This window comes from Theropithecus gelada, chromosome 11 (assembly GCF_003255815.1).
Source record: "Theropithecus gelada isolate Dixy chromosome 11, Tgel_1.0, whole genome shotgun sequence".
Lineage (NCBI taxonomy): Eukaryota > Metazoa > Chordata > Mammalia > Primates > Cercopithecidae > Theropithecus > Theropithecus gelada.
The window spans coordinates 7,469,552-7,492,150 of NC_037679.1; the positions used below are offsets into that span (position 1 = coordinate 7,469,552).

At 45.6% G+C, this 22,599-nt stretch overlaps 2 protein-coding genes and 1 pseudogene across 6 annotated transcripts; 2 read left to right on the plus strand and 1 right to left on the minus strand.

The window, feature by feature from the left end:
• Window positions 1-885: 885 nt before the first annotated feature.
• On the plus strand, window positions 886-18,660 carry LOC112634823 (annotated as a pseudogene). Its single transcript, XR_003121830.1, has 2 exons — window positions 886-1,364; window positions 18,643-18,660. The product of XR_003121830.1 is annotated as a 40S ribosomal protein S25 pseudogene (transcript).
• LOC112634822 (testis-specific H1 histone) lies at window positions 1,395-2,627 on the plus strand. The gene has a single exon (XM_025402670.1). It carries the CDS (start codon window positions 1,640-1,642, stop codon window positions 2,603-2,605), a length of 966 nt encoding a protein of 321 aa, XP_025258455.1. The 5' UTR covers window positions 1,395-1,639; the 3' UTR covers window positions 2,606-2,627.
• ZNF641 (zinc finger protein 641) lies at window positions 9,104-20,554 on the minus strand. Of its 4 annotated transcripts, XM_025402667.1 has the most exons (7): window positions 19,953-20,057; window positions 19,216-19,388; window positions 17,097-17,305; window positions 16,444-16,535; window positions 14,362-14,491; window positions 13,613-13,726; window positions 9,104-12,758 (listed from the first exon to the last, which is right to left on the minus strand). In XM_025402667.1, the coding sequence occupies exons 2-7, from the start codon at window positions 19,230-19,232 to the stop codon at window positions 12,004-12,006; spliced, it is 1,317 nt and encodes a 438-aa protein (XP_025258452.1). In that variant the 5' UTR covers window positions 19,233-19,388; window positions 19,953-20,057; the 3' UTR covers window positions 9,104-12,003. The 4 variants fall into 4 exon arrangements, with proteins under 4 accessions (XP_025258452.1, XP_025258451.1, XP_025258453.1 ...); XM_025402666.1 differs by lacking the exons at window positions 19,216-19,388; window positions 19,953-20,057 and adding an exon at window positions 20,349-20,554; XM_025402668.1 differs by lacking the exon at window positions 19,216-19,388 and having other exon boundaries at window positions 19,953-20,076.
• Window positions 20,555-22,599: the final 2,045 nt, after the last annotated feature.

Genomic DNA, 22,599 nt, shown 5'->3' on the forward strand with positions numbered 1-22,599 from the left:
TTATTCCTTATATTTAGGTAGCCCTTGCTTATCTACCTCTTCTGAAACTTTGCAATAATTCTGTGATGTTGGTAGAAAGGGAATGTGATGTTAGGTAAGAAGTCAGATGGTCGGCACATCCATCCCACAGCCACACTGCTGATATTAAGGGATTTGTTAATGTCATATGGCTCCTAAAGAGCTAGGATATGCATCCATATCTTCCAGCTCCAAGTCCAAGTTTTTTTTCTTTTTAAAAAATATTGTGTCACATTATACCCTCTAATGCCAAGTTAATTTAAAATAAAGAAAAAGCCATATAAGATTGCAGAAGGAATTTTTGTGGTTGTGGTAGTTAAGAGGGAAGAAGTCATTTGAAAGAGTTTGGGGAGTCTTCAGTGAAGAAGGATAACGTAGCAGTACCTTGAAAGATGAGCTGGACTTATCTGGGCAGACAAAGAGGATGAGCAATCCAAGAGAGGGGATGAGAGGGAGAAAAACACAGTATGTTCAAAGAATAAGGATTAGACCAGTGTCCTCAGGCGATGTGAAATCTAGATTGTTTCAGTCCAATTGAATGCGTCATCTAAATTTCCCAGGTGTGGGAATCAGTGTTTAGGTTAGAGGGACCACACAGTTGGTTCCTTCTTTTACTTCATGCTCTTGCACAGAATCCACTGTGTAGAATTAGGGAGACATAACTTCAGATACCTGACTGGTGGAATTAAAGGTGGTAGTTTCTAGGCTGGGTTGTGTTTCATGGACTACCCTGTGTGCTTTCTACAGGCAGTGTGTTGCTTGTTTTGGATAGTTGGGAGCAGCTTCTCTCACCTTAAGGAACTGTGAGTAGATGGTGTGCGGGACCATATACACACACAAAATAGCCAACTAAAGAAAGCGGTGGAGCTTTTTGTCCGACATCTTAGCAAGCCTGTGGTGTCCGCTGCTGCTCTCCGAGCTTCGCAATGCCGCCCAAGGACGACAAGAAGAAGGACGCCGGAAAGTCGGCCAAGAAAGACAAAGACCCAGTGAACAAATCCGGGGGCAAGGCCAAAAAGAAGAAGTGGTCCAAAGGCAAAATTCGGGACAAGCTCAATAACTTAGTCTTGTTTGACAAAGCTACCTACGACAAACTCTGTAAGGAAGTTCCCAACTATAAACTTACAACCCCAGCTGTGGTCTCTGAGAGACCGAAGATTCGAGGCTCCCTGGCCAGGGCAGCCCTTCAGGAGCTCCTTAGTAAAGGACTTATCAAACGGGTTTCAAAGCACAGAGCTCAAGTAATTTACACCGGAAATACCAAGGGTGGACATGCTCCAGCTGCTGGTGAAGATGCATGAATAGGTCCAACCAACTGTACATTTGGAAAAATAAAACTTCATTAAATAAATAAATAAATAAATAGAAAGAAAGAAAGCGGTGCAGATCAAGATAAGTAAGTTTGATTTGGGAACAAAACCCTGGAGACTGTATAGGTGATTGTTGGGGGTGGACAGGCGCTGAAGACTTGGATTGGTTTAGACCTAGAAGGAAGTGGCATTTGATTGGTTATTATAAGTGAAAAGGGCCCCTCCCTGGGTGAGATCTGCCAGCCTCATAATTAGGACCTGAAAATCTCTGCCAGGCCCGCCTTTGTGACGTGGCCCCGTCCACCTCAGCTATGGAACAGGCCTTGACTGGTGAGGCCCAAAGCCAGTGGCCCCGCAGAGGCGGGAGTGGGGCCATGGCTGAGGCGCCTGGGCCCAGTGGCGAATCTCGAGGCCACTCAGTCACTCAGCCGCCAGCGGAAAAAACTGTCGGGGGACCATCGAGGCGCTGCCCGCGGTCCGTGCTCAAAGTGTCCCAGTTGGTGCTCCGGGCCATCACCGCTCACAAAGGGCTGACTCTGGCAGCTCTCAGGAAGGAGCTCGGAAACGCCGGCTACGAAATGCGCAGGAAGAGCGGCCGCCACGAAGCGCCCAGAGGGCAGGCCAAGGCCACGCTCCTCCGGGTCAGCGGCAGCGACGCCGCCGGCTGCTTCAGGGTCTGGAAGGTTTCCAAGCCCAGGAGAAAGCCGGGGCGCGCGAGGCAAGAGGAGGGCGCGCGCGCTAGCCGGAGGACCGCAGCCGCGTCCCGGAGCTCACGGAGGCGCCGCCAGCCCCTTCGCAAGGCGGCCAGGAAGGCCAGAGAAGTGTGGAGACTGAACGCGAGGGCGAAAGCCAAGGCCAATGCCAGGGCGAGGAGGACAAGGAGGGCGAGGCCGAGAGCCAAGGAGCCGCCGTGTGCCAGAGCCAAGGTGGAAGCGGGAGCGACAGCGGCAGGCGAGAGGCGAGGACGGGCCGTGAAGGAACACACCAGGCCGAGGTCAGGGAAGGACAAGAGGCAAAGCTCCAAACCCAGGGAAGAGAAGCAGGAGCCTAAGAAGCCCGCACAGCGGACCATGCAGAAGCCAACGCCGGCTAAAACCGACCGGACATCTAGCGGGCAGGGGAAGACTCCACTAAAGACTTCCACAAAGACCTTCCCTAAATCTGAAGGTCTTCGGAATGCAGTCGGGAGTGCATCTTGTGGGAGCAGCTTCACTCCCACCACGGACAAATGCCTTTCCCCCATAGGCCCCAAGAAGAGCGGCTCTCACACTCATTGAAATGAAATGGACCTCTCGACCACCTTGTGTCTGTTTCCTCTTTGCCGCACCTGGAAGGGAAGGGGTGGGTGGTGGTAACGTGCAGCGAAGAGAGTAAATTAACAGATTCTGTTCCTGCTGCAAAACTCAGAGAAATATCTTTTAGAAGGACACAAAACAGGAAAACCAGCAGCTTAACAAGTGTTGAAGTTGTTAGATACTCTAGCAAATTCAAATTGAGTTCTGGGGAGGAGGGCATATTGGGAAAAGTGTGGACAGTCTTTAAGTTGAGTGGCCCCACTGATTCGTAGTGTTCTTACCTGAAATTCCTTTTAGGACAAAGCCCTCCTAAAATTGATTATAATGAGTTTGTAGTTTTTGCCTTGAATTGATAACCTAGTTTAATTTAAAAAATATTCTTAGGTTAATCCTCAGTTAAATAAGTGTGTGAAAGCATACAGCATAGGGCCTGGCATAGGGTAGGTACTCATCACTGAGAGTTAAATATGTGTATAATTAATTTCCGACGGGGTGGTAATGTGCTACAGCAGAAAACTACTGGACCAGTATGTACTAAGACCAGGATTCTGGTCAAAGTTCTGCTAGTCTGACCTTTGCTGAGTCATTTCTTAACCATTCGTGGTCTTGGTTTCCTTCTCGGTAAAATGTTGGGATTGAGCTAAGATGATGTCTAAGTGATTTCAATGTCATTAAAATGAAAAGGGGACTTAAACATCATGGCATAATGGTTTGCTTGACAAAATTCAGCAATAAGGAAATTATCTTCTGAGAAAGTGCCAACTCCTAAAGAGGAAATTATGAAGATTTACAGAATGCATAGCAGAAATACAAGGAGATGGAGAAGGCTAGATAATGAATAGGTCTTTTGCTTTTCTTAACAATAACAACATGTATTGAGCACTGTGTAACAAGTATGAAATAAATGTATGATTTTAGTTCTGAATGCAGGGATTAAGAACAGTGCAAGAGTAGTTCTCATGCCATAGGCTGACAGGACACAGAAATGATTCCTAGGGAAGTAAAACGTCAAAGTAGCTGATTCAAGGAAAGGAGTAGCTGTTTTCAGCCAAAGTCAAAGGAATGGGGACATGGAAGTGGCTGGGAAGTGCTTTTTATTCTTAAAGAGGTAAGAGTGGCAGTGGGAAAGTATTAGAACCTCCTGGGAGCTTTCTCCAGGTATACCTGACCAAGCTTTTCCTTAGGAGAGTATGATATGTCCTACAATGGGCAACAGGGTATGTGTATTTAAAACAGACAAAACAAACAAACAAACAAAAAAAACCACCCTTAAGTGATGCTAATATTTACCCTTTCACACCCTTGAGAATCACTGCTTTAAGCCTATGCAAAGCCTAGTAACTGCAGAATTCTTGTAGCGTTATTTCATCTATAGATGATCGGAACTTGATATTTCCCCATGTTGTAATTAAGTTTATTATGCACATGAATGTGAGTGGAAGAAGGCCTCTGAAAAGAGGCAATGAGAAAATCAAACATTGTCTACTGAACACAATTAGAATAAAGTTAATCAAGTGCCCTGATGATAGCCAGATGTATTACGCCCTTTCTAGTCTTACGATGTTTTTACCTAAAGAACCAGTGAGAGAGGAGGCAATTAGAGGCTGGCTAGGTAGATAGAGAGGGAGGGTCTTGGGAGAGAGACGGCGCCCATGGGACTGCACCTGTATTGTCCCTACGGTGTAACTAGCAGATGGAAATGTGGTTAAGAATTTCCTCTTATACCAGGATGTCTGCTCAGAAGGGACTGTCCCAACTTAGGCACAGGCACAATAAATCAACTAAATGTCCTGAACACGACCCAGAGTTAATTGTAATATCATTAGCACTGTGGTTTGGGCACCTCCGCACCACCATGGGTTTCAATAAGGCGCTTGGGTAATAACCAAGATGGAGTCACTATGGTGCAACACCCCTGGGGGAACTTTACCCCTCCCACTATGACAGAAACCACAGAAGACTTCTTTTTGCCACATAAAAAACCCATAACTCAGCCCCATTTCTGGCAACCCACTTTTGAGTCCCCTCTTGCTGCTAAGAGCTTTTCTGTTGCTTAGTAAATGCTACTCTGCCTTACTCACTCTCTGGTGTCCACTTGCCTTCTTCTTGGTCGTGGGACAAGAACTCAGACCTCACTAAACTGAATAAGAAGGCTGCAATACTAGGTGGTCTAGTATTAGTCTTTTTCTTCTAAGTATCTAATGATACTGGGAAAAATTTGTTTTCTAGATTTCCTAAAAACCATCACACTTATATTTGTTTTATGATGGTTTCTTCATTTCAAACTTCCATTCATTCACCAAAATGTATCCAATTTATTAAGTGCCCACCATATGCAGGAACAGTAGCAGACATCAGAGACCCAGATCTTGACCTTATATAGCTAACAATGGTCATCTCAGATTATTTTTCATTGATAAGCTTTAGGGTGGCTGTACTCCAATGAAATATAAGAAATGACCATATCTCGTTAGCAAGCTACCCAGATTATCAAGATCATAATGTTGGCTGGGTACTCAGCCAGAGGCATTCCCAAGAACAGCTAATCTCATCTCTAGTATTCATTAATGACTAAGTGCCTGCAAGATTCTAGGCCCTGTGCTGAGAATACTAAAATGGATAAAACATAATCTCCACTTTTCTGAGCTCACATTTGAGTGGCACATTTGGGTATTTAACTTTAGTCAGAGCAAATTGAATGACCCTGACCCAATTCTTTGCTTTTCTTTTACCTCAACTGCTTAGTGTAATGCTGATCACATCATTGTTGGACTTGAGTTGTAACGAATGTTAGATGTCCTCTAGAACAAATATTCAATGGTTGTTTGAAAAACACTTAACAGAAACAAAAATGTCCTTTTAAAAACATGAAAAGGTCCAATTTAGAAATGCATGTTTAAACTATACTACACATTAATACCAAAAAAAATAAAAAGTATTTTTAATCAGATGGGCAAAAATCCAAATGTTTGAGAGCCTACTCTACTGGTAAGGCTGTGGGGAAACAGGCACTCATCTACAGTGTTGGTGGGAGTTTATATCATCCCTGTGCCTGCCAGATTTCTAGCTAGTGGACAGTCATAGTGGCTGTGTTTCTCTTTTCCCTTTTCTCAATTCCCTTACCTCCTTCCCTTTTTGGTGATGGAAAAGACCAGACTCCAAGTGGCCGAGGGGAAGTAAGAGTGAACACAAGAAAATAAGGAAACTTATGAGGCCCGGGGCAACAAAACAATCTGGCTGGGGTAAGGAAAGCTGCAAGGCATCTGAGGATCATTCATCCCCTAAGCAATAGGCTTGAGGCTTTTTAAGGCAACTCCTGTAGAGGAAGAGCCACGCCTTTGAGTTGCACTCACCACAGGCCCTTCCTGTCCAAGAGGGGAGGCTTTGTCACTGAGTTAATGGACAGTGGCTTCTGACCCTACCTCCACACCTGCTTTCCATGTTTTCTCCCACAACCATTTCCTACCCTACCCTATCCTCTCAATCCCAGGAATATCCAATTACTGCGAACATGCCTAAGGGGTCAAGTCGCACTCACTACCGCCACCACTTGGTGGCTCCAGACTTGAGCTCAGCACTCTTAGATCTTCAAGAGTAAGGTCAGCCCTTGCAGGGCCTTGAAACTGAGGGCCTCCTTAAACTCACGTGCTGGGCGATCTCCCTAGTCCTGGCCCTGCTCAGTAGTCTGCTGCTGAAGTGCTCCCTGGGAGTAGACCACCAGCCCAATCCTCCAACCTCTCCAGGTTGGATCGAGTGTCTGGCTGACTCAGGAGCATATGGGGGCCAGGACGCCAGAGAGAGGTGGCGAGGCCCAACCTGTTGTGTCTGGAGGCTTATGTTTCAGGTAGTGAGATGAGGTGGTTCTCAGAAGATTCTGCGGCTTATCTTCCCCCGTTCTGTGGTAGTCTTTTTGTCAGGAGCAAAGAGTAGGAATGGAGGGAAAAGTGAAGGAGAAGACCTAGAGAAGAAATAAGTGACACAGCCAACACTTTTATTAAACTGACAGGGACCATAAGTCCCCTGTTGGGTAACCCAAGGAAGTTCACAGTTCATCAGAAGGAACCAATTCAGATAATAGCTAGAAATCTGATAGGCACGGAGCAGCTGGGCTGCATGGCAAGTGGGCATTCATCCCCAGAGTTTCCTGGAAGAGGATGCCCAGGTGCCTGGTGGCAAGAGACAAGGCAGGAAAGTGGGGGAGGGCTTGACTGAAGAACACACTGAGAGCAGGAGCAAGGGCCACATTTGATTTCCCAGGCCTGAAATTCCAGTGCCTGGCACATAATAAGGACACAAAAAATTGCTTGTAGAATTAAGAGTTTGATTCTCAGGAGTCACAGGAGACTGGAAGGAAGTAAATTAAAAATGGTGAAAAGTGGAAAACAACTTTGGAAGTTATCTCAAAGGAAGAAGAACATCTAGGAAATGGAGGGATCAGATTTGGCAGTACTAGGCAGGGGGTGGAGTGGTGGTGGTGTCCTGTGGGGGTGTGTATGAGAAAGGGGCAGAGTGGCGAGGAGGCTGATGAATTGCTATAGCTAAACCAAGAATTTGGAGGATGAGAGTGGGAAGTATGAATTAGTAGGCTTAAAGCTGATAGAAAAGAAACTGAACAGTAGGCAGAGGAATAGGTAGTAAGTGGGCTCATGATGGAATAGAATTGGCCAGAAATTTGAAGAGAGAAACTAGAATGGAAGAAGGATGGGGATTGGAGAGAACAAATGCCCTTGGAAAGGCATGTTATTGCTCAGTCAGAACAAGGCAAAACTCAAACAAACAAAAAATCTGAAAAAGAGTAGGAACAAAGAGTAGAGGAAGAATGCTGCCTGTTGGGAAAATGGAGGTGGTGGCAGGAAAGAGGGAGAGCGCATAAGGCCTGGAGTTGAAGAAAGTCTCAGCCTAGGGGTCTAATCTTTTGACCGTGGAGAAGCCCCGTGGGCAGAATTGTAACTGTCAGTTCAGTCTATCCTCATAGGTGCACCTGGGAGAGGAACTGGAGGAGGTAGCAGGGTCAGAGACTGCAAGGCAGGTTCCTCCCCACAGCCTGAATCTGTCAGAATCTTCTAAGCAACAGAATGCATTTTGGGTACCATGGCTTCATTGGTTACAACCTCTACCTAGTAAGCAGAGTCTGGATTTAAATCTTGCTTGTGTCAAATCTTACTAGAAAAACCTAGTTCCCTCTTATGCCCTGGTTACTCTGATGTTCCTGCTGCCCTTGCCCATAGGGTATGCCAAATCATGGTTAAAAATCCCTTCCATGGCTCCTCGTTGGTCCTTAATCCAATTTTTATGTTGGAAAACATGGGTCCTTAGGGCTTGGCATAGCAGGCCTTACTCTACTTTTGTGCTAGGTGCCCACTCCACCTGCCTTTTATTAGAAGAGCCAGTGAAAAGGACAAAGCAAAGGGGAAGCATTTCCTTGGATGTCAGTTTTTCAGTTTTACATGGGATTTTCTATCTTTGAGTTGTTTGTTCCTTTCTGTCCTTTCAGATTTCTGGACCCAAGTATCCTCAGTGCCCATATTGGAAGCCCCAGCCCCAATCAATCATAGGGGCTTGGTAGTTGCCCCACCACAGTTTCTGATATTGGTGACTAGCCCCAGTTCTTTTAATGAGTTAAGAGTGGAAGAAGACCTTGCAACTAAGGGGAATGGAACTGAGGTCTAGCCTAGTGAGGCTGCAGAGAATAAACCTGACAACAGGAGTGTGAAGATCCATTTGAAAACAGTGAGGTACCACTGCTTGAAATATGAATCCCCTAGCTAGTGGTTCTCAAACTTTAGCTTATATCACACATCCTGGAAGGCATGTTAAAAGACTGAATGTTGAGCTCCTTCCCAAGTTTCTGATTCAGTTCTCCTCCTGGGGCAGGTGCTAAGAATTTGCATTTCAAACAAGTTTCCAGGTGATATTTATGCTGCTGGCCCAAAGACCAAATTTTGAGAGTCACAGTTTGGTATGGTACACAAGGGAACAGAGGGAAATTTTGCTAGCTGAGGCTCTCTAAGGCTCTAAATAAATGGATTTCACTTTTCTGTTATTGCCCAGCCCCACCCACTCCCATTCAGTGCATTCATCCTAATACAGAGATGGAAAGAACTGGCCTTCTGGCGCCTCTAGGTCTGAGTCAGGACCTGCCCTTTATGGAACTAGGAAACAGTAGTTTGATTGCAGGTATGTTGGAAAGGGAGGAATTTTGTCCCAAATTATCACCTCTTTAGTTCTCTAAAGCCATAACATTACTTTGACAAAGGAAAAGTTTTTCCTTCTACAGTGAGAACTACGGCTTAAAGTGTAAATAGCCTTGTGAAAAGCTAACACTTTGGGATACATTATCCTGTGCAAGGAATTCTTTGAAAGATACTATGTTGGGGTGGAAAGGGGAGGATACTCAGAATAGGGTGGAGGCATCACAGATGGAAAAATGTGACAAGTTCCTGAAGATGGATGTCCCTGTTTTACATTTTGCCCAAAGAGAACATAGAGACTCTTTTTAAAGGGGACAGCATAAAACATGAACATTTGAGGCTTATTCCCTGTGGGAAAAATCATCCAAATCTATTCACTCATCTGATAGCTGTTGCTTGTTTTATTTTTCGTCCAAGGGAGGTGGTGTTGGACCGAGGTAGAGAAGACAGCGGTACACCAGAAATAACCCAAAGGATTGCCCCTTCTTTAGAAGGTCGTTAGACTCCATGATGCCTTTCAGCTGGGTGCTATACTTGCACCTAACTCTGGGGGCTTCACTTTCTATCCCTACAATTACTCAAACAGATAAAAGGCTGGACGTTAACATGTAGTTATTAAGAGGCGTGATCTAATAGTAAGGAATACCACTTCCCACAAGTCCTTCAAACAAGATTTATGAGGAGCTGGATTTGTCAGCATGTCAGATCTTTTTGAAACCCAGAGAGTAGAATGTAATCAATACCCTTGTCATAATTAAAGACCAGACTATATCCTTATACACTGATGCCTCTGGTACCTTAATCCTTAAAATATTTAGTGACCCTTGCCTCTTGACACAAATATATAATGACCATTTTAGATCAGGGTAACTCCCTTTCTTTGAAGGCAGTTTAGGGATTCCACAGATAGGCTTTGAACCTGCTAAATGTGTATGGAAAACTAAGTGAATTACAAATGTCTTTTTCTCAAAAGTGCATTTCTGGTTTCTGTCAGATTCAACAGGTCTGTACCCAAGACATGTTCTGAACCATTGCTTATGCAGAGCTTTTAGTCTTAAAGAGGGAGAGTAAAAGAAGTGGCAGAGTCCAGATTTATCAGAACCCAATGCTTTCTTACTCCCTGGGGCATTTCCTAATACTGATCCTAAAATGCTCCTGATTCTGAGAACCTAGGGCAAGACCTGCCTTACAAAGGCCGGCCATTTTGCCTTATTCATAGGATCATAAACAGGAGAAGTGCATTCCAGGAAGAAGGAAGGCTGCTCAGAGTAGCAGGAGGCAGGGGCCAAGCTGCTCAAGTCACAGAAACTCTAAGAAGCCCAGTCAGCAAAAGAAGTCTATCTTCAATTCTAATTGAGTCCAGGACTCTGAGGAGCTGTGATTCACCCAGTTTTTCCTGCAAAAGGCACAGTCACTAAACTAAATTGTTGCAACTCACTTCCTCTTGCCTCTCTGGTTCACTCCACCAATTGTGGTTGCGAAACACATCTTAGGGAAGAAACAATATCTAAGCATTAAAAAGAAAATATCCCACTTTGCTCCTCTTCCTCCCTAACACCAAACTGCTCTTGCATACAAGACGATTTTTAAGTTATAAGATTGATATTAACACAATCATTGATAAAGAGAAAAAATGACCAACTAACGATGCTAGAATACTTATGCAAGCCCTAGAGTTAAGGGTCTCAGTGTGGACATCTTTCCAGAAATGGAAGGAAAACCAACCAGAAAGCTCATTACCCTGCATCAGCTGAAAAGCTAAGCCACAGCCATTTCCCCTAAAGTTCTGTTTCTGGGAGAATGAGATCTTCAAGAATAACTCTTGCCCCTTGATGAGGCAAAGTCAAACAAGAGTGATGGCAACAACTTGCAAACATGGTAATTCCTGCTCTAATTTTCCAGCACTTAAAACAAAATCCCCAGTCAATACAAAGTTTCTGTGCCTCTTGCCTGAAATCAACAAGAAACAGCTCACCTCCCCAGACTTTTCTCTGCCCAGTTAAAAGCAATCTGCAGCCCAGAGATTCAGACCTAGACACACACATTCACAACTGTCTTAATCTCAGCAATAACTGGGAAAGCTTTGTACTCAACTCCCACAACTTAACCTGTCATTTAACCCTTTCCACTAGTGCTCCCTAATCAGACTGCTTCCTGTCTTGAAACAGAAACCCATATAATCCCCACTACCCTCATCCCCAGAACACAGCCCCTAGAAAACCTAGCTTGTACAGTTTGCACATAGCATGCTCTCTTCAAAGACCCTGCACACAAATACACAAGACACAAAAAGACAGTCAAGAGGAGAGAGGGGTCTGCTCAAGAGGATAATTTTTTTTTGTTTGTTTTCTGTGTGGACCTGGGTTATTTGGGGGTATTAGGTCATCTCTTAGCCTTGTAGTGTGATTTCTCAGCTGGATATATGTATGTGCAGGATGAAGGGAGTAGGAATAAGGGGTAAAAAGGTTATTATGTTTTTCAGCAGGTGAGGGTGAGAGGTGTAGATGTATATACTGCTGACTGGGGTAAGGCAGACAGACCCACACAGAAACAAGGCCTGGCCCCGCTGGCTTTCATATGGATAAAAGGAGGTGCTCTGGATGCCTGATCACTAAGTCTCATTTCCTCATTACTCTCTAACCCAGTGTTCACCAGAGTGTTTCATAGTCACCAGTTCTGTGGTATGCAAATAGAAAGGATACTGAGGTCAAATACATTTAGGAAACACTGCATTAATAGAATCTTCTGTTTGGTCTACTGCAGAAATTTTCAGAGCCTTTACTATGCTAAAATGACCTTTCTCTATATATAGAGAGAAAATAGTAACAGTATGCAAAAGTGATACTCAAAATATTTAACAATTGGTATAGCACAGACTCCAACAAATCAGAATGGATTTCAGCCATAAACTGCCAGTACTACTCTCCTCTTGAGAATGGCTCAGGCTGAATATCAGCCCATGTAGGATGCACTGCTTCCCAAAAGTTTTGCCCAAAGAACTCTATTTTTATGTGCTATCTCACAGAACTGGTGAGAAATGCTCTGGCCACTGCTGGGACCTCATCTTTCTAGGGATGGGGTTAGGGCTCATGATTCTGGCCCCTGGGGTTCAGAAGAACGGCAGCCCTGGCAGTGACTCCTAGTAGCACCAGCTGATAGACTTGACCATAGCTGTAGTGGAAACAGATTTCAAAAGACAGATGTTCCTTTGTCCCAGCTGTTCCGGGGACTTTGTCCCTGGTGGGTCAGCAAATGCCTGTCCAGGTGATGTTTTCGGCCAAAGCTCTTCTCACAGCGAGGGCACTGGAAGGGCTTCTCCCCAGTGTGGGTCAGCCAGTGTCTCACAAGGTGGTGCCTTCGGCCAAAGCTCTTCCCACATTCAGTGCACACGTGACACTTTGGCACGGGTAGGGCACGCTGCCGTTTCCTTGTGCCAGGGCTCTCTCCAACCTCTTGGCCCTTGCAGGATTTGCCTTCTGCATGCACTCTCTGGTGGCTGGCCAGATGGGAGTTGCATCGGAAATTCTTACCACACTCAGAGCACCTGCTGGGCTTGTCATGTAGGTGGGTTTTCTGGTGCCTGATGAGGTGATGTCTTCGCCCAAAGCTCTTCTCACACTTGAGGCAGCTGTAGGGCCTCTCCCCAGTGTGTGTTTGTTGATGCCTGGCAAGGTGGGAGCCCCACACAAACTGTTTCCCACACTGGGGGCATGTGTGGGGTCTTAACAGGGAATCCATCTCTGTGCTACACAGCAGGTTTGAGAAGCTGTCTTCCTGAAGAAAAGGGGGCCCCAGGAGCATTCCTCTGGAGCTCCTGTGCATGGAATCCCAGCTCTCATCATGCTCTGGGTTCCAGAGAACAGTATCTTCAGAAACGCTGGATAACATTCTGGGGGGTTCTGCTTCTAGTTCAGGGGTATCCCCCTCATGCTCACTTCCATCTCCTGTGGAGAAGGGGAAATACCAACCCCAAGAGAAGAGTCACAACATTTCCTAAGTCACAAATGAGGTTGTCTGATACCTGCCAGCGCCCAGACTTGACCCCAGAAGGGCTGAGAGAACATAGTCTAATGTCGTACAAGATAGTGCAACAGATATAGAGGTTAAAAGCCTAGGCTTAGGAGGCAGATTACCCAAGATGGAATCTCAGCTTTCCCACTTAACGTCTCTAAACCTTCATTTCTTCTGTAAAATGGGAAGAAATACCTCTCTCTCAGGTGGTTATAAGATAGATAGCACAGGACCTGCACATAGTTTAAGTACTTAGTAACTGGTATATGCTATTGTTATTATTTATTACCATTATTTATTTACTACTATATATTACTATTAATCAGCATCTTTCTATCTAAGCATAGATGGAGAGGGTTACAGAATGTGCTGCAATTGTCACTGGCTGAATGACAACTGTCAGCAATCCTCAAGGCATTCCTGAAATGGGTGGGAGGTTGACAACAATATCAACAACTAACATTTATTGAGTGCCTATTACGTGCTTGGCACTGTTCTGTTCTAATATTCTAATATATTCGTATATTTAATTTTCACAATGATTCACAGATGAAGAAACCAAAGGGAGTTTTATTACTTTTCAAAGGTCCCACAAGTACAGTCCAGAATTCCAATCCACAAAGTGCCTACTACACCATGCTGCTACGCTCCCTTGCTTTTGAAGAAAAAGATCTCTAAACCTTTCGTCTCTGGAACTCTCTGAGGCAGAGTAGGGATGAGACGAACATGGAATGATGATGCCCTGAACTGTGAAGGAAATGGCTGAAAGCCTATTCTAGGTTCTTACCTGTATATGTGACCTTCAGAATGTCCCTCTCCTCTAAGTCCTGGGGGTCAGGGACCCATTGTTCTTCTCCTCCTTCTAGTTGAGAAAGCATGTCCAGTTTGGGAATTGGAAATCCTGCTCGTGGGGAAGGAAAACAGAGCTGTCAATTAGTTCAACAGCAATTCTATATTTCTGAAATCATCAAACAAAAAACTGTTTCCTATTGTTTGGAACTCTAGACAAAAGAAGGTCAAGAAAGAAACATCTCCCCACCCCAACCTCTTCCCCCACCCATCTCTGTTAAGTCCCTCTTCTCTGCCTAGAAAATCACTCTCCTTCCCAATGAACCTGTTTTCTTCCACTCAGATTTTCCAGCCCAACTGGCCTTTCTGGGCATAACTTCACTTTAGTCCTCCTACAACAGTCCTACCCCCTGCATCCCTGTCTTCCTCTATATGGTTCCCAAGTTTACAAGGACCTGGTTCCGGTTCTCTCTGCTTTGTGAGAACCTCCTAATTCCCAACCAAGAAAAACCTCAAGTTCTGTACTCCACAATTCACATCAATTGCTTTTTTATTTATTTATTTTTAATGATGCTTTACTCTCTCATTCTCTTGGGATTGGCCCTAGTGTTCTTTCTCTGGCAGAAGCATAGACAGATTCCCTGCCACAGAAGGGGTTCTAGACAGACACTATCCAATAGCCCTGAAACAGATGGCTCTGTCCTCCCAGAGTATAATCTTCTAGTGGCTGGAGAAGGTCATGCTTACTCAGAGAGACTACTATCCCACAGTTTTCTTGCATGACATATTCTCCATAAAAGTCTGTCTGAGAGGGGTCCAGGCTCCGCCACTCCTCCTGAGAGAAGCACAGTGACACATCCTTGATGGTTACCAGGCCCTGAAACAAAATGTAGCATCTTCTGTCAGCAGCTGTTTTTCAAGGAAAATGTGATTCAGTATGAAAGGCTAATTTAGTAGAGGAGAGAGGGTGAGAAATGATCTGAGAAAAGAGCTGCCCAGAAGTCCCTGGGTAGGGCACACAGTTTTGGTAAAGGGGAAATGAGGAGAGGAGTGAAGGTAGATGGTCAAGGAGTGAGTGAGTGTAATGTTACTGGAGGAATTTCCCAAGTGGGGCCATGAGAAGCTGGAGGCACCACAAACTCATCACCCCCTCTGTTGACAGGTGTCTACTCAGTCACTTCTCCCTGGCCTTACTCTTTTGAAGAAGAAATTGTGTACCATTTCCTCCTCCTTCCACGGGACCTTGCCTTTTCTATCAGCACAAAATGCTACAGATAAAACATTCTTTCTTGCCTCCCTTGCCACAGCATTAAAGATATGAGTTGGCTCACATGATCATCAATGGTACGTTCATCTTATAACTGAATAGAATCTATCCCTTTCCAAGGGGTCATAAGACCCTTGGAAAATTAAATGGAGCCACAAGAAAGGGAATTCTTGAGGTTAGGGTTTTTTGGGGTTTTGTTTGCTTTGTTTTTTGTTTTTTAATTTATTTATTTAGAGACGGAGTCTCACTCTGTCACCCAGGCTGGAGTGCAGTAGCGCAATCTCGGCTCACTGCAACCTCCACCTCCCAAGTTCAAGCGATTCTCCTGCCTCAGCCTCCTGAGTAGCTGGAATTACAGGCACCCACCACTACACCCAGCTATTTTTTTGTATTGTTAGTAGAGACGGGATTTCACCATGTTGCCAGGCTGGTCTCGAACTCCTCACCTCGTGATTCGCCCACCTCGGCCTCCCAAGGTGCTGGGATTACAGGCGTGAGCTACCGTGCCTGGCCATATCTTTATATTTTTAGGCAGCACAGTATGGTGGTTAGGAGCTCAGAATCTGAAGCCAAGTGACTCAGCTTTGCCACTTTCTCACAGCATGACCCTACACAAGTGCCTTAATCTCTCCCTGCCCCATTTTCTCATCTGTAAAATTGGATAACTTGAGTTGTTCTCAGAATTACATGAGTTAATATACATAAAGCACCCAGAAAATGGCATACGTGATAAGCACTCTGGGGGTGTACTCCTATTAGTACTAACACTATTATTATTAGCTTTCCACAGCTCTCCTATTGCCTTCTGAATCTAAACCTATTTTCCTCCCAGGTTCTGCCCCTCTTTATATCCTTCTTCCTCTTCTTTTCCGTAAATGTTCCATCATCCACCCAATCCTTCCACTTTAGGTTCTTCTAAGCTTTCTTCAGGTCCTCTTTTCCTAATCTTTCCAGATTTATTTCCTAAGGGAAGGTAATTATTCTTAAAATCCTCCTGTGGATAACAAACACAGCCATCCATTAAAAACCCTAACCTTGACTAGGCACGGTGGCTCATACCTGTGATCCCAGCACTTTGGGAGGCTGAGGTGGGCAGATCACCTGAGGTCAGCAGTTCAAGACCAGCCTGGCCAACGTGGCAAAACCCTGTCTCTACTAAAAACACAAAAATTAGCCAGGTGTGGTGGCATGTGCCAGTAGTCCAGCTGCTTGGGAGGCTGAAGCAGGAGAATTGCTTGAACCCAGGAGGTGGAGGTTGCAGTGAGCCAAGATCGTACCACTGCACTCCAGCCTGGGCGACACAGTGAGATTCTGTCTCAAAAACGAAAAACAAAGCAAACAAAACCCCAAAAAACCCTAACCTCAAGAATTCCCTTTCTTGTGGCTCCATTTAATTTTCCAAGGGTCTTATGATCCCTTGGAAAGGGATAGATTCTATTCAGTTATAAGATGAACGTACCATTGATGATCATGTGAGCCAACTCATCAATGGGCTGCTGCGAAAGCAATACAAAGGCACCAGTGATGGGACCACAGGAGAGGCCAAGGGAAGCAGAGCTCACCTGTGATCCAGCTGCAAGAAGTGCAGCTGCCATCTCCCAGTCTCCAGTGTTCCCCTCCTGGGGAATTGCAGGAACCCAGGGAGCAGACTGAGCTGATGAGGAGAGAGAAGAAACATTAGAGAATAACTATCTACCCTTTCTCAATAGGGCCTGGGCCCCATTTTAGAGAGGCTTAAGGGCCACAGCTTCTGTATCTATGCCCGCTGGTAAAACTCAAATGCGTAAATGTAGATGAGAAGGCCATCACTCAAAATGTTCTGAAAGGGTATCAGATGGCTTTTAGTTAGACTAGCTATAGTTTGAATTTACAGTACTTGAATGTAATTTTCATCTAGTAAAGTGCAGCTTACTGAGTGAGTTATCCAACAGTAATCAGGTTGCTGTCATTTCCTTCATCTCCCTCATTCAGTATCACTAATTATGCATTTGTATGTGGAGGGAGTAATTATGAAGAAACAAGAGAAGCCCAGTTGCATGGTTTGCTGAATTCAGAAGCCTATTTTGTACCTGTGACCAGGTCTCAAAAAGAATGGGCTGGTCCTGGTAAAGTTTATGCTATTTAGTCCATGGCAATTTGGAGATTTTTAGCCCTACTTCTGGAACAAATATTAGGAGACTACGCACTGTGCTTCCCACACACTGTGGGCTCTCACCCTTCTCCTGAAGGGACTGTGGCTCCTCTTCAAGGTCGCAGCACAGGTGCTCCAGAGGCCCTGGTGCTGTTCTCCATGGCCCCTCTTCCTTGCTTCCCCTTTCCACCTGGGGCTCTGCTCCATCCAGCTGTACATTGATTGATTCCCATCCTGTCCCCAGAGCTGCTGTCTGTTCTGAAAGCATTTTTGCTGCAGACCCAAATTGTGACCTGGAACAAATTCATATCAGCAATGCCCATGAAAATGGGAAAAGAGTGATATTCCTAAGGGAGTTATGAAGAACAGACCCAGGGATAATAGATGAAACTAGATAGGAGGAGCTTGCTGGAAGATGAACTTTAAAAGCTTGATGTGTTCCGATCAACTGAGCCTGCACCAAGCTTCCTGGAGGAACTAAGAAATTGGCAGGTGCTATGTAGCAAAGCCACTAACTGGTATTTTGTGGACCTCATGATGGAAACAGAATACACCTGAAGATTAGAAGTTGTTCATTTAAAAAAAAAGAACTGTCCCAGAAATTCAAAGGCTATCCATTTAATTTCAAGCACATGAAGTACAGGAAAGTAAGCAGTTTGGAAACATACAGGAAGAAATACACATAGACCTGCACTCAACAAGATGGATGTAATCACACAGAAGATTTTCTGCCACAAATCACAGTCTCATCAGTTTAGAATGAAATGATTACTATAGGTAGAAGTCCCAACCAAGGGGTGTATTTGTATCATGAGCACACACCTCTTTCATGAGGCTGAGCCAAAAGGTACCTCACTTGGGACAAGCCTCAACAAAAAGGCAATGAGAACTGGTAGTAAATACGGTAGAAAAACTAGTAACTTGGAAAGCAGGTGTAAGACTCCAAAGTAACCCTAACAAGTAAGAGAAATTGTTGGTCAGTGAGGAGTTGAAGTTTAATCAGGAAAAGTAAAAAGGAACAGAAAGAGTTTGAACCAGAGCTGGAAAAGGGGGAAGAAGTACTGCTAACATGACCCAGATGAACAAACCTGTTTGTCAGGCACCAGTCAGATCTCGTTAGAAAAATATATTCAGTTTGAAAGAAGCATATGGAGAAGCCAGGGTGTGTCCATCAGAAGACATGAAAGTCAAGAAAGGGATGGGAAATACAGCCACTGGGAAAGTTAAAAATGTCGGATGTAGTTTTTTCGGTCTGGAGAAGGCTGATGAATGATGTTACTAATGAATAAAAACAGAGGTCCCTTCTATCTCTACATAGGTCAAACAGAAAAAAATGGGTCTTGATTGCAAGAGAAGAGATTTAGGTTATTATTATTTTTTAATTATTAATAATCCTGCAGTGTACAAAACCAGAGAGTGGGCTCTTCTTTTTCTTTGGACATCTTAAGAGCAGGATAGATCACACTTCTGTTGTCCTAGGGCTTTATGGCAGAGAAATAATCTGAGATCTGAGAATCTCTTTCTGCTTGGCAACATATTTTGGGTATTCTTATTCAATAACCAAACACTCGAGTCCGTGAAAGACTTCCAAGAGCAGTCAGAAACTTGGTAACTATCCTGGCTTACTTACATCCTTTTAATAACATTTGCAAGAACCTTGAAGGCCAGGGTAGGTAATGACAGATGTCAAGTCATCTATTTTCTTGCCTATTTGTCTTTGACAAAAGAGGTAGGTGGGAACCCTAAGCCAATGCACAGGAAAAACAAATTCCCCTTTCATCTCAAAAGTCCAAAGATGGCTCAGGGCCTCATGGGAGCACCCTGGAGGTTTCCTTTTCAGAGACTTTTCATTAGAAAGGAAAATTTTTGCTAAAGCAATGAAGGGAAACTCCCATTTTAGCTCTCTTCTCGGAATTCCAGCTCTGTATCCACTTTTAACACACAAGGCACTAATTCCCCCTCTTCATCCCGAATCTTCCTGGTTCTCTAGCTCCTGTGCAAATCCTCCCTGAAGGCTTTACCTCTAGCTACATATCTGGACACTTGTCTCAAACCCTTTCTCCATCTCCCCCAGGTAGCAGAGTCTCTTAATAGGAAGCCTCTTTCTGTAGAGCCCACTGGGCCAGCTGTTAGCCTTTCTATACCACTGATAGAAATCCGTGGAAGTGCTAGCAAAAATCTCAGCAAAGGATGGGATGGGTACCTGTCCTCAGCCTGCATTTCCTAAGATGTTCACGCAGAGCCAGCACCTGGGCGGTTAAGGTGGTAGCCCTAACCTCGTTTCTCCTGGTTCCAGGATGATCCCATGCCCACTGGAGTCTGCGTTCTAGGGCTTTCATTTCCCCCTTTTCTTCACACATACGGGTAGCAAGGGACCTGCAAAAGGAAGTTTTTGCAGCCAGTGCTGATGAACAGAAAAGGGGCCATGTTATAAAAATGAGTAGCCCAAGGGCACACGGACGAGTTGTGCTCCGTCCATCAGAGAACCCTGGCCCCTGCCACGGGTGGGGCATGGGCGGGACCGGAGCCTGCTCAGGGGTAAGGTTGCTTCTTCCCTCCTTCTTGTCACAGTGCCCCTGGAAAGGGTCAGATTTCAGAGAATCCGAGCAAGGCAGAAGTGGAGCAGGGGAAGTGAGGTCAGAAAACAGGTTTCCCATTAGCTGGGGCATGAGCAAGTGAAGAGAAAGGGAGCCACGGGGTAACCTGTGCGCGAGTGACAGCGGCGGAAGCCCGCAGGGCCTGACAGCTGCGATGGGCACGGGGAGACAGGGCGAGGGGCGGGCACAGAATGTCAGCGGGGCAGACCCCCGGGAAAGGCAGCAACCCGGAAGCCGCGCCGATCCTCCTCCCCGCCCCCATGGGTGACCGAGCCCCCACCCGCCGCCCCGGGAAGCCAGGAGTCCCTCCAGCCGCAGCTCCTTCCAGCCCGGCTCCACTCACCCCCGGTCGGCTTGGCCCGCGGCCCGGTGCCTCCCTCCCGGGCGCCGCCTGCCCCTCCCCTCCGCCCTCCGCTTGCGTCTGGGAGCCGGCGGCCGGCGGAGCCAGAGACAGGCGGAGACGGCTGCCCGGCGGGCGCGGGCGGGGCGGGCACAGGAAATCCCCGCCCGCTTCCGGGGCTCGGCGGCGGCGGAGGCGCTGGGAGTGGGAGGGAGGGGCGTGGGAGGGAGACGCGTGGGAGCGGGGAGGGGCTGCAGCTGAGGCGCCCCCGAATTGGCCGAACCCGGGACCTCCGCGCCCCCTGCCTTGGGGAGGGTACGGCCCGAGGCGCTTGGAGGGCGGTGGGCACCGGGATCGCAGCCTGCCGTGGCCACTTGCCCGCACTCTTGCCAGACTGACCATTTTCCGCTCTGGCTACGGGGCCTCCCACGGAGTTGTGTCCTCAGGGGTTCATCAGTTACCTGGAATTGCATAACGGCCCGATACAGGCCAGACCGAGGCCGAGAGTGGTTTCTCCAGACAAGAGTCTGGAATTCCTCAAGTAGCTTACTCTCTAGTTTTCACAATAGGATAAACGGCTTGAGAGACACTGAAGAGGAGTCACTCATTCTGCCTAAGGGGAAGTCAGGTTGCTATTTGAAGTAGGCCTTGCGGCTGCTGTCCAATTTGCGGGAGCCGTAGCCGCAGGTGACACGTGAGCTCTCCAAATGTGGCTGGTCTGAACAGAGATGTGTTCGAAGATTTAGAAGATTTAATTTAAAAACTGATATTTTGGGTATATTGGGTTAAATATATTAAAATTAATTTCACTTGGTTTTAACTTTTTAAATGTGGCTACAAATAGTTTTAAAATTACAAATATGGCTTGCATTATATTTCTGTTGGATAGTGCTACCTTGGAGCATTAAGATGGATTTGACTGGAAAAGATGAGAAGGGCCTACAAACAGTGAGTAAACCCATTACTGTTAGAATCTGTTTATAACCTACAAGTCACATTCACGTTCCTTATTTCATCATTACAACAATTTTGAAAAATTTTATTTAGTAGACTTAAAAAATAAGTGACTCACTTAAGGTCATATGTGACAACCATTCCTTTAATACATATTTATTTTCTACATACGCCAGACACTGTAACTAAATGCGGGAAATTAAAGAAAGGATTCACAGTCTGGGGAACCACACGTCAACAAATATTTGCAATAAAACATAGTAGATGCTAAAACAGAGGAATGTACGCTGCACTTGGAGCAAAGAGAAGTGAGCATGTAGGCGACGGAGGTCAGAGAAGGCCTCCCTCTGACAGAAATCGTGAGGCAGAGAAGAGTTGGGAGGGCTCTGTAGTGAAAAAGAGGAAAATGCAGTAGACACGCAGTTGGGAAGGGTATAGAGCATATTCTAGGAGCAGATCATGGGGGACGTTGGGGGAGTAGTAGAGCCAGAATTTTTATCCCGGGTCTGGAACTAAGTCCAGGGATTCTTTTCACTTATGCTACCACTGGTGATAAATATAAGATGTGTTAACTGGGGTAGGCTAGCAAAACCGGTATCTCGGACCTTGACTCCATAAAGGCTTATGTTCATACAAGTCACAGTGTGGTAACAAGTTGGTTGGGGCCAGAGGGTGGGGTCTGTACTTCTTGCATTCATTGAAGGACCAGGCTTCTTGCATTTGGTGGTTCTACCATGCCCTGAGGCCTTGGTAATGTAGCCAAATCTGTGGCCCTCAGATAAGGGAGGCTAGCTGTGGTTAACTTGTCAGAGATATTAGGGGCCAGTCCTGGAAGTGCTGTGTATCATTTTCACCCCAATGCCTTAGCGGGAATTTATGCGCATGGTTACATGGCCCCACCCAGCAGGGTGGCTGGGAATAAAGTATGTGTGCCTCCTAGAAAAGGCAATGGGGGCTGGTGGACACAGCCTTGCCTCTGTCACGCAGAGTTAAATTGAGCATAACCGAGTACCTAAACCTGACTTTACCTGAAAAGAATGTTTGGAAAGAACCGATAGATATTATAATAGCTCGAACTCTCCTCCACTGTTTTGGGAAACAAATCAGTGTGAGATTGTTTCCTTAAAAACAAAACAAAACAAAACAAAAGGCCAGGCGCAGTGGCTCACGCCTGTAATTCCAGCACTTTGGGAGGTCGTGGCGGGCGGATCACGAGGTCAGGAGTTCAAAACCAGCCCGGCCAACATAGTGAAACCCCGTCTCTACTAAAAATACAAAAATTAGCTGGGCATGGTGGTGCGTGCCTGTAGTCCCAGCTACTCGGGAGGCTGAGGCAGGAGAATCACCTGAACCCAGGAGGTGGAAGTTGCAGTGAGCGGAAATCGTGCCATTGTACTCCAGCTTGGGCAGCAGAGTGAGACTTCGTCTCAAAAAAAAAAAAAAGAGGCTAAATGTATACCATTTCTTTATATCAGAATCTTTTCTTTTTAAAAATAACTTGTAATTTTAAATTTGTGTAGTTACATAATAGGTGAATGTCTTTATGGGGTACACGAGATATTTTGATGCAGGTATGCGATGCATGATAAGCACATCATGGAAATCAGGTATCCATCCCCTCAAGCGTTTATCCTTTGTGTCACAAACAATCCAATTATACTCTTTTAGTTACTTTAAAATGTACAGTTATTATTGA